The sequence below is a fragment of the Ruditapes philippinarum genome, unplaced genomic scaffold (assembly GCF_026571515.1).
Source record: "Ruditapes philippinarum isolate M1 unplaced genomic scaffold, ASM2657151v2 ctg21490_1_1_1_1, whole genome shotgun sequence".
Classification (NCBI taxonomy): Eukaryota; Metazoa; Mollusca; class Bivalvia; order Venerida; family Veneridae; genus Ruditapes; species Ruditapes philippinarum.
In genome coordinates this window covers 1-11,826 of record NW_026866384.1, presented here as the reverse complement: position 1 = coordinate 11,826, position 11,826 = coordinate 1, and the positions used below count along the sequence as shown (strand labels likewise).

At 34.2% G+C, this 11,826-nt stretch overlaps 2 protein-coding genes across 2 annotated transcripts; both read left to right on the top strand.

Moving 5' to 3' along the window:
• The first annotated feature begins 1,018 nt into the window (after positions 1-1,018).
• LOC132732364 (uncharacterized) lies at positions 1,019-2,159 on the top strand. Its single transcript, XM_060718776.1, has one exon. The coding sequence runs from the start codon at positions 1,305-1,307 to the stop codon at positions 2,157-2,159; it is 855 nt and encodes a 284-aa protein (XP_060574759.1). The 5' UTR covers positions 1,019-1,304.
• An 8,332-nt stretch (positions 2,160-10,491) lies between these two features.
• On the top strand, positions 10,492-11,767 carry LOC132732363 (uncharacterized; the record flags this gene model as incomplete). Its single annotated transcript, XM_060718775.1, has 2 exons — positions 10,492-11,262; positions 11,569-11,767. Coding segments are annotated over exons 1-2 (792 nt in total), but the record flags the coding sequence as incomplete, so codon positions are not given.
• Positions 11,768-11,826: the final 59 nt, after the last annotated feature.

Sequence of the window (11,826 nt, the reverse complement as noted above, 5' to 3'; positions counted from 1 at the left end):
AAATTAATTTATATCTTATTGTCTGTTTAATTTTTTTCAGTTAAATAAACAAAACTTATGGATAAGTTTCTGTTATAAAAATATTTTTTTTTACATAATTTGTTTTAATGGTCCAATTAGCAACTGATTAAAAACTGATTAGCAAACACAACAGATCTATTAGTTAACAGTTGATGTTAAAGTGCAGTGTTTATACAATTGATTAATAGGGATGTTTATACAATTGATTAATAGTGATGTCAAACTGTTAGTTGATGATATATCAGTGTTTATACAACTAATTAGGTGATGAGATTACTTTAAACACCACAATTACCGAAGTGTGTATGATGTATATTGTTTAATAAAGAAACAATTATTTATCAATAAATAATTTTGGACACAATTTTTGCATTTCATTGTTTTAATCTTACAGAAATTAATAAGTATATAAATATATAGTTAATATGAATATTTTTATTTAAAAAAATATAATTTTAATAAAAATGAAATTGATATCAAGTTAATGACATTATTTCCACATGGCTTTACTTTTATTAAGATGGTAATGAAAATATTATTTTATTAAATTTAATTTAAAAAGTGGCCTTACAAATATACATGCATAATAAGTATTATAACATAATGATAAAGTTATTAAGATATTTTTTTTTCAATTCAATATATTTATTTCATAAAACATGTGACATATTTATAGCAAACAAAATATATAAAATACAATGGAAATGTATGGGTTTTACCTATATGTTTATAGAAAAAAGTATTAACTAAAGTTTTCTGAAGAGCTTATTACATAAAAGAATGTTTGTTAGTTTCTCATTACATTAGCATGATATATAAATTTACATAGATTCTGAATAATTTTTCGGTTAGTTTCACTTAACAAGTTTTTGAATTTTTGTAAGTTAGGCCAGGTATAATAATAACGTTTTAGATATTTTCTAAGTAGTTTTCTAAATTTTGGACATATAAGTAAAAAATGATATTCATTTTCGATCATATTAGAATTACAATTTAAACAGATTCTCTCCGTCCTAGGAATATTTATTTGGTCTGCTTTGACATAAATTTTATAATTTAATTTGCCAGAGAATATTCAGAAAGTTTTAATTGCTTATTTACAACAAAAATAATAATTAATAAATAATTTTCTAGGTATCACACAGGAGGAATATCGTCAAGCTGTGAAGTCAAATGCTGACATTCCATTCATATGTACATCGTGTGAGCAATCAGATGAGACAACTGGCCAACATGGGGCAACATTCATTGTACAAACTTCTCTTCTGTCTGAAGCCTCAGAAATGGAGACAGATTCTGTGTTAAGGGACTCTTGTGAGGATTACCATGAGGATACTAACATTTCTGTGAATGCTGGACTTATCCACCCACATAATATTGATCGCTCAATCTTGATTGAATCAGAAACAAATGAAACCTCTCAACCTGATGAAGTCTTATCAACATCAGTAATAGGACATGAACAAGAGACTGTTACATTTGAAGTGTTCCCTGAAGGTAGTAAACGTGGGAAACCATTACTTGTGTCTTCTGATGGATTCCGTTACAGTGTAAAAAAAAATCAAAAGAAGTCTGTGCTATGGATTTGTTCGAGCCGTTCATTAAAAGTAAGATGCTACGCTACAGTGATTCAAAAGGGCAGTGAATTTGTAAGAGGACATACATCTCACCAGCATGGCCCTAAAGTGTCTCTGAAAGAAAAAATTAGTGTCAGTGTTCAAGTAAAAACCAGTGCTAGTGCCAACCCCTACAAAAGTGCCACTGAAATTAGTACAGAAATTCGGGATAATTCTATACTTCCTGAACAACCTGGATTACCACTAGCATCTAGTCTAGCTAGGAAGGCTAACAGATACCGCTGTACCCTACGTCCTGCAGAGCCTAAGGACCTTCAGTTTGAAGTGGATGAGTGCTTCTTGAAATGTAAAGACTTCCTTGTGGCTGACATTACAAATGGATCTGCGCGTCATCTTGTGTTTGCCACCAAGCAACAACTAGAGCTTCTTAGTAACACTAAACGGTGGTTCATGGATGGGACTTTTAAAGTAGTTGGTCAACCATTTGAGTCAGGACAGTTGTCTTCCATACATGGATTCGTGAAAGTAAATAATGTTGAGAAGCAGGTGCCACTAGCCTAGTACTTGCAGGACAACAGCGTTTTTACTGATTATGTCAAGGTTTGTTTTAACAATATCATTTCCATTGCAGGCTGGCATCATAGATTGAACAGGAAAGCAGGGTACCAACCACTCACATTTTATAGATTAGTGCCAGCACTGCAAAGTGAGGCAGAGTCAATTGCGTATGAAATTCGCCATCTTCGTGAAGGTATCTCAACACGTCGTGTTAGAACATCAGTGAAAGCAGTTGAGGAGAAAATCAGGGCTCTTTGGGAACAATATTGTGCAAACAACATCAATACCAGTGAACTTCTAAACAAATGTGCAGATGCCTATGGACCCCAATGTGAGAAACCTCCATCCACAAATGAAGAGTCAGTTGTAACTAGGCTTTAAGTGAATCAGTGTCTGATTGAACTGACATGCACCATGAAACAAGTAAATGTTAACACGTGCTAAAAAACTGCTTATTCAGATTAAGCTTCGCCTAGTGAAAATATGCTAATTACAAAAAAGTGAGTGAAAAGTGATATATTTGTTGTACATATTGTCATGTCTTTATTGTCTGTTATTGAAATATATTTGTTGTACATATTGTCATTTTTTTTTAATTTGATTAAATTTTCTTATTGATAATTAATTAAACAAGTATCATTTCAATTGCTATTTTTTTTTTAAATCTAATAAAATAATATGAAAATGTGTACTAAAGTAAAATTTCTTAGTTATATCAAGTAAATTTCATCATTTCTTTGTTAAATCATGATCAACTTTCTATTAAATGAAACACTTATTGCTACGATTTTTATATAACAATATTGATAAATGTAATGGTAGTGATTTCAATATTCATTGATACTGTTGTTTATAAAAATTATCATTTCTATGTTATTCTTTTAATTATTTATAAATAGAATTTTCTCATGTTGTTATTCTAAAAATAAAAATTAAATTTCAGAAATTTGTCTTTCATTTAAACCTCTCATCATCCAACCCATAATTAAATGAGTAATCACCTAATAATTTATCATATGAAACCAATATATTCACTCCTAATAACAGGAACAATTCAACAACACTGTGTAAACAGATCAAAATTAACTTTTCTGAGCTGTTACTATACTGTATAGATGATATTATTTACACATTCTGTAACATTTCATAAAAAAATATTTTTTACCGTCAAAGTCATAAATTATTATTAACAATACACCAAAAAGCATTAAAATGAAACATTAAATTAAATTTCCCCAAAATAATAAAAATAAAAATGATTAACTTTTCCAGTAAATATCTAGAAAAAAAATGGGAGTGAAACGTCCATACAAATGACAAATTGGGAGTGAAACGTCTAGGTGTGAACCGTCTTGGGAGTGAAACGTCTCAATAGTGAAACGTCTTGGGAGTGAAACGTCTGACATTCGGTCAACTCGGCCCACTTAACAAAAATAGATATAACGTATTAACTTTGCTTTGCTTTGCTTTGCATGTTGTTAAGGTAAATGAATAATGAGAAATATCTTATTATTATATAATTATACTTGTCTTCTGCCGAAATAAGTACATTTAGATTTTTTTTTATTTATTTGTCTCGCAGATTCGATAAAATTAATATAGATCGATCTAATAAAAATGTGTTTCCTTAGAGGCATTTTGTTTGTAAAGTAATGTTCAAAAAAATATGAAACAAAAACGTGTTTACTTCATACCAGAAGCTTCTAGAGTTGAATAACAGATGTCCTGCTGAAGGTAGTCGTCATCAGCCGAGTTACCATCCGTCTGCAGGTGTTTCGCTCCATTTACACTCGGGACACCCTCGGGATGGCGGAGCAGGTAGGGTTGATCAGGCCCTACCCCGTCTACCTTGGCTGCCATTCATGTTTGCTACGGAGCATCCATAGCCAACTGGAAGCTCTTTCGGCTGTTCTCCCCAGAGCATGGACTGTGCGCTTTCGTGCCGCTCCTTTGATGCCCAATGCTCCGAGCATCCTCCACACTGATTGTGATGGGAAGCTACGACATCCGACCTCAATCGGGAAGACCTGAGTGTTCCAGCCGTTGGACTTGCAGGATTGGGCCAAGTCTTCGTACTTGGACCTCTTGAGCTTGTGGGATTCTTCAATGCGTTCCTCCCATGGGACTGTCAGCTCAACCAGCACCACTCGTTTAGGATTCCTGGACCATATCACAATGTCTGGCCGGAGGGTAGTCTGGGCGATCTCCTGGGGGAACTGTAGTTGTTCCTTTAGGTCAGCCTTCATTTCCCATGACCTGGATTCATTCAGGATTCCGGTCGATGCTGGGGCTGACTTGGGTACTTGTTCTCCCTCCTTCAGGAACCCGATGTAGCGGTTCTGGTTTGGCCTCGGTCTCTCTTTCTTCCTTTCGGTCTCAAGGACGTGGGCTACCTCAGACAGGACCTGGTCATGACGCCATCTGTAGCGCCCCTGAGATAGGGCTGTGGGGCATGATGAGAGTACATGTTTGAGTGATCCTGGTGAACCACACAATGGACATGCCGGGTCGTCAATCAGCTTCCACTTGGTACAGGTTGGTAGGAGATGGGAGCATGTCGTAGATAGAACGAAGCAGGAAACTCAGTCTGAGTGGCTCGTTACTGCCAGATCTCTTGCCAGGATAATTTCCTTTCTGGAACCTGCCATCTTGTCCAGTTTCCCTGTGGTCCTAGCTGGACTGCCCTTGACATTCTTTCCTGCTCTGCTTCTTTCCTGATCTCGGTCTGTACTAGGGATCTTCTTTCCTGCTGTGTTGAAGACTTGAAGTCTCCCATCTTTGGTGCTTCCTGGTGCCTAGTCCTTCTTTTCCTATGTTTGTCATACCCACAATGTCTTGGTGCTTGAGACTGCTCTCTGCAAGCTCCACCGCACGACTCACTGACCACTTTCGCCCAGTCCTAACCTCGATGCCAGCGCCGCTGATCTTCTCGTCTTTGGAATCTCTCAGCGTTAGCAGAAGTCTGGCATTAATTGCAGGTGGTCACTAATCAAATGAATGAATGAGTCAATCATAATTATCACCTAATTAATCGGTATAATCCTTAACATACACACTGATTGATAATAATAGCCCATAACAATATATATTTCAACACATTGTTTGACACTGAAGGTATTTAAGTCAGAAATACAGTGAGATACGCAGTCGGTTATCTTTACTCGCAATTCTACTGATAAGAAAAGCCTGTCTGCTGCTTATTCAGAAACTGTCAATAGGCGTATTATAAATAATTACAATAATTACAATAAATAGTGATAACACAAACCTAAATATTAATAATTGAAAAGTGGGCCGAGTTGACCCGTGCCGAGTTGGAATAGGGCCAAGCTGACTCGGGGGCTGAGTACGTTTTAGGGCCGAGCTGACCCGGATTTCTGATAAACCTGTTCGCCTTATAATATATCAATTAGTATCTATTTAAACCTTGAGGGGGTACAAGAGATTTCTGATCTCGCGACCCTACGCTGGATAAAATAAAGTATTAAAATTTCGCTTTTTCAATTTCATCTTTATTTGCACAAAAGTGTAATCATGATTCAATATCCTGATCATTAATCACAGAATAAGTTTCAAAGTCAATATTTCTACTTGTTCAAACGAATTAGTAGCGATTCGCCACACTAACGATTCGCCACATGATGATTCGCCTCAGAGTAATAACGATTCGCCACAGTTAAATAACGATTCGCCACAGTATGATTATAAAAATTATTTTTTTAGTAATCAACAAACTTTTTCCTTTTGTTTTAATAATTTGACAATGACAATAATTTAATAATGTTTCTTAATACAAGTAATATGAAGTTAAGGTCCCCATCACGGAATTTCAATTTGTCAAAGTAACATTATTACAGGAGTACATTTACAAGAAAGTAATTATATGTTGAAAAAAATAGAATATATATTTATATATATTTATAAAAATACATTTTTCATAAATTATATATATGTCAAATAATGTCAAATATTTTTTAAAAAAGTATTGCAAAACATGTGATCATTACGAAAATTGATTTACAATAATTGATTAAATTTATATATAATTATATTTATTTTCATGTATTTTTATTCTATAAAAGTTGTTATTATATTTTTCCAGTTTATATAAATAACGAAGTTATAAAATGTGTTATGTAGTTTTGTTAATAAAATATATTTATTTTCATGTATTTTTATTCTATAAAAGTTGTTAGTATATTTTTCCAGTTTATATAAATAACGAAGTTATGAATTGTGTTATGTAATTTTGTTAATAAAATATTTGGTTTTCGTGTCTTTTTATTCAATAAAAGCTGTATTTAGTATAATTAATTTATGTAATTAACAAATGAAATATAAAATGGCAAAACGTTTTCCATCAACAGTTTGAAAACAGGTGTGAAAAAAATTGTATTTGAACACGTGGCGAATCGTTATTTAACTGTGGCGAATCGTTATTACTCTGTGTCGAATCGTTATGTGGCGAATCGTTAGTGTGGCGAATCGTTACATTACCGTTCAAACCTCATTGTCTGATTGTTTGAATGTTGAACAGTTGAGAAAAATTTGCTAAAACTGTATACTGTAAATAAACCTTCTTTGTGTCATCACTTATCATAGTAAAAAAATATATCCAAGTTGCAGGTGATTATATTCCATGGTTAGGAGTGAAACAATTACACATGATCTAGTCCAACCAATTGTACTATGCAATGAGATATTGTACTTTGCCTTTTGTGTATGGGCAAAATCTCCCCCCAAGATTCCGACTCAGAACAAACATATCTCAGAATCTTGTCATTTCGATTTGTCATGGCCATATTCCGATTTGTTGTCACTATTATCATGAAAATATCTCCTTTCTCATAATAAACAAACGTTTTCTAAGAAAGCGTGTTTTTTTCATTGGTTACATATTATCACATATCCAATCAAAATGCACGGATTGTAAACACCAAAACATGTTGTTGACACTTTTGGGTCATTAAAATATCGTGTCTTTTAAAATATCTAAATGCTGTTTTATATTAGCCTGAATAATTAATCAATTTGCTAAGCAATAATCGAGATAGAGCTGAATCATTTCACCCCTAGTCATAGTTGATCTATTTATGTCATACACAACAACATTTTCAGGCAAAATATTTTAAATCTGTGCAGGTGTCAAAGCAATATCTGTCAGCTAGTAGTATCAATTAATACAAACATTTTTGTTTTCTGTAAATTCTAATTGAAGTAATCTTTATCTGTAATGCTGTCATAAATGTATAAGAAAATTATACATTTTTTCATGTAAAAATAAACATTTTACCATTCTTACTTGTAAGTGTATTTGTTATTGTTTGCATGGGTGATTAACATGCTGTTATGTATGCTCTATAGATAACTATTAGGCAGTAATTAAAGAGACAAGTTCTTCCCTTCAGGCTGACAGAAAAAAGACAACCATAATTACAAAATGAACATTATAGTAATAGTTTTTTGTACATCAGCCAGGTTCATAAGTAAGATACTGGGTTTAAAACACACAAAAAAAAACACAAAAAAAACTGAGAAAATAAAATGAACTTATTTTTTAACCAAGGGAGGCAACAGCTTATTGATCAAGCTATCATTTCAATAGTAGGTTTCCTTACCAATTTTTCCCGTCAGACAGTGAAAAGCACTAGACTGTTAGTTACAGTGACCTTTATGTAGACATCAGCCAAGATTTAAACTGGTAAACACATAATGACAGAGCCACAGAGAATTAATTCTCTATGATATCTATGATTATGTTACACTCAACCTTCATCCATGTATGAATTATCCAATGACAATAAATCATGATGGTAAAATACAACAACTCTGGACACCTAGAGGTCACAGAACTCAAAAGGAACTCTTAGTTAGAGCACACTAGATAGGAGGCATCTGGATGCCAGATTGATTATGTATTACAAGTCTGAAGATCTACCATAGTCTTTAAGCAGTTAATATCTCTTACAAACCTGGCCTGCGTTTCATGGAGAGTCCTAAGTTAATCCTAAATCCTAGGACTTATGACCAACTTTAGGAGAAAAAGTTTTTGCACTTAGGACCGTTTCAAGTAACTGTCCTATCTTTTGTCTTAAACTTAAGACTTATGACCAATTCGCTCTCCTGAAAAAAGTTACAAAATACAATGGCACGCGCATAATCCCGGATTGGATTTACTATGTAATTTGTTATAGCAAGTACAAAAAGTAATGTATTGCCATCTTATCATGTTGAGTGAAAATATATACCATATTTCACGAAAAACGATAAAGTAACCATTTTATTTAATTTTATAGTAAAAAAAAAATAGTTACCAACCCCTTTGCTTGCTACGCAACTGCAATTGTACAGCGCGCAGTAATATTATTATTTATAGACGCGTCTTGTTTTGCACGCGATATTTGGCGCTACATTGTGACGTCATGTAAACAAACCTTTAAACGTCTGTACAGCATTAATGACTGAATTAAAGATATTGGTGTTCGGATTTATTTTCTTAGTTAGACCATTATCTATCATTCTAGATAGTTTTCAAAACAAAATTCAACAAAAAATTGTTTGATTTTGGAGGTGTTTTGACTTAGGACAATCTTAGGATACCTTTTAAACACTCCTAGACTTAGGACTGTTTTTGGTCATAAATTTAGGAGTCATAAGTTAGGACCTTTTTTAAGACTTTCTTTGAAACGCAAAATTGTCACAATTTTTGTGTCGCCTCTACGGAGTAGTGGCGACATATAGGGATCACTTCTCCGTCGTCTGTCTGTCCGTCTGTCTGTCCGTCCGTCCGTCCGTCACAAAACTTGTCCGCCTCTACGGAGTAGTGGCGACATATAGGGATCACTTCTCCGTCGTCTGTCTGTCCGTCTGTCTGTCTGTCCGTCCGTCCGTCACAAAACTTGTCCGGACTACTCCTCATAAACTACTGGTGCAATTTCATCCAAACTTTACAGGAATGATCAGTACCAAGTCTAGTTGTGCATATTATCAGGATTTTCCGGTTCAATGATTTTTGTCAGAGTTATGGCCCTTTAATAATTTTTAATTTTAAAGTTTGTCCGGACTACTTCTCTTATACCACTAATGCAATTTCAATGAAACTTTACAGGATTGATCTGTAGCTCAAGTCCTTGCGCATATTGCACGGGTTTTCCGGTTGAATGATTTTTGGCCGAGTTATGGCCCTTTGATAAAAAGGTTTCTTTTTCTGTGTGTTGCCAGATACACAAAAGCTTGTCCGGACTACTCCTCATAAACTACTGGTGCAATTTCATCCAAACTTTACAGGAATGATCAGTACCAAGTTTAGTTGTGCATATTGTCAGCATTTTCCGGTTCAATGATTTTTGTTTGAGTTAAGGCCCTTTAATAATTTTTATTTTTAAAGTTTGTCCAGACTACTTCTCTTATACCACTTATGCAATTTCAATGAAACTTTACAGGATTGATCTGTAGCTCAAGTCCTTGCGCATATTGCACGGGTTTTCCGGTTGAATGATTTTTGGCCGAGTTATGGCCCTTTGATAAAAAGGTGTTTTTTTCTGTGTGTTGCCAGATACGCAAAAGCTTGTCCGGACTACTCCTCATAAACTACTGGTGCAATTTTATCCAAATTTTACAGGAATGATCAGTACAAAGTGGTAAGTCTAGTTGTGCACTGTCCGTCTGTCTGTCCGTCTGTCACAAAATTTGTCCCAACATGAAATTGGCCATCATGAGGCGACACATGTGATTACTGACCGCTCTTGTTAACTTAAGACAAACTTAAGACTTAGGACTCTCCATGAAACGCAGCCCTGGAAGTCTTGATTAGGCTCTCCCATCATATAGTCATCCACATAGCGGCTAAGCCTCTATCAACAAATGTAAGGTTATACTTATTCAAATACTCCTTTTCCCCAACACACCACAGATATATGGAAAAGACTACCAGAACAATTGATAAACAAGCCTACTATTGAATCATTCAAGCAAGCAGAGGCAGAGCTTTTGTTCTTTTATCTTGTACAGTACTGCTGTTTTGTAGTTCATATTCTCCCTATCTGGAAGAAATTTCTTACAGTTTCATAAACTTTCACTTGTGGCACACACATACTGCCAAGTATCCTCTTTTGAGGCATGAAGCAGTACTCTTAGATAGATAAGACAACTTTGCAGTAGTGGCCTTTAATTGATTCTGATTCTATAAATTATGAAATAATTATACTTAACCAGTGACATTGGTGTTGTGACATTGATATATTAAGTTAACAGACAATTTCATAACATGCAAATAATTTCAAAGCATTAAAATGTGCAAACAAGCTTAATGTTATTTGCTACAAATGATTTACATGTATAAATAAATAAGTAATTATGTCATTTCAGTTTTTGATAAACCACCTATACCTGGAAGACCATCATCTGGCAAGTTTCACAATAGAGGATCTGGAAAATTGTTCCCTTCTACGCAACAAAATAAATTGTTTCAGGACAAAGTGCAAAATGAGAAACAAGAGGAAACTATAAATCATATGGCTCTAGTCTTACATCCAGACTTTAAAGTAAAAGAGGATGTCTCAGAACCAAGCACACCTAAATCAGTTCCCAGTTATTGTCGGAGAACACAAAGTGCTAAAGCCCGATGTCAGTCTGCAAAAAAGAATACTTCTCGGAAACCACAGCAGCAAAGACCTGCAAGTGCTGGCTGCAGGTTGACAAAGGAGAAGAATGGGATGTGTTCATCTAAACCAGCTGTTGTAGATTTAGCTAATAAAGTCATACCAGATCTGTTTGAAATAGAAAAACAGAAAATTCTGGCTTTGCCAGATCCCAGAGACTATAGTCAAAATGTGTATCAAAATATGCCACCCATGCATTTTTCTAGACCATCATCAGCTAAATACAGTGATTTTGATGCAGATTATTGTAGTTTCAATAAAAAGGGATCAAAGTGTAAAAGTGTTAAGAAAGGATTACAACCCTCAGTGTATGGTCTACAACGACATAGACAGTTTTACGGGAGTGCTCCAGATTTGACAAGTACAAACTGTTATTTTGATCAATATCCATATAAAATATCACAGACCATAGAAGAAACAAATATAGACTGTAATGATAAAACCAGGTAATACTGAACTTAAATCATATTCAAAAATCAAAATGATTTATCCTTTAACCTAATATGTATATAATTATATTCATTTGAATAACTTTCATGATGACTTTTTTTTGTATTTGTTAATAGTAATATCCCTTTCAATATGTTATCTTTAAACAGAATTAAGTGTTTATTTTAAAGCTATTTGTTGAAATAAAAGATTCTGTAACACGTTTTTCTCAAGGGTAGTGTAAATATACATGTATTAATGCTTCCAATAGTTATCAAGATCATAATAAAAGGCACTATATGTTATACTTTCTACCATTTTAGAGATACACCTCACACACTAGAACCTTTATTACCATGGTTACAAGATGATATACCAGAAGATGTTATAGGTGTGAATCCTGCAGAATGTCTTGTGTTCCTAGCTCCTACAGATTGGTCAGAGCTACCAGAATTACCAGAGCCCCCAACCATGGAGGAAGACCTGCCCTATGTTCAAGATATAACATCACCAAAACCATGGGTGAGTCCAAGCTTTAATCTGCTTGCCTTGAATTTTAAATGGTACTTTAAGATAAATTA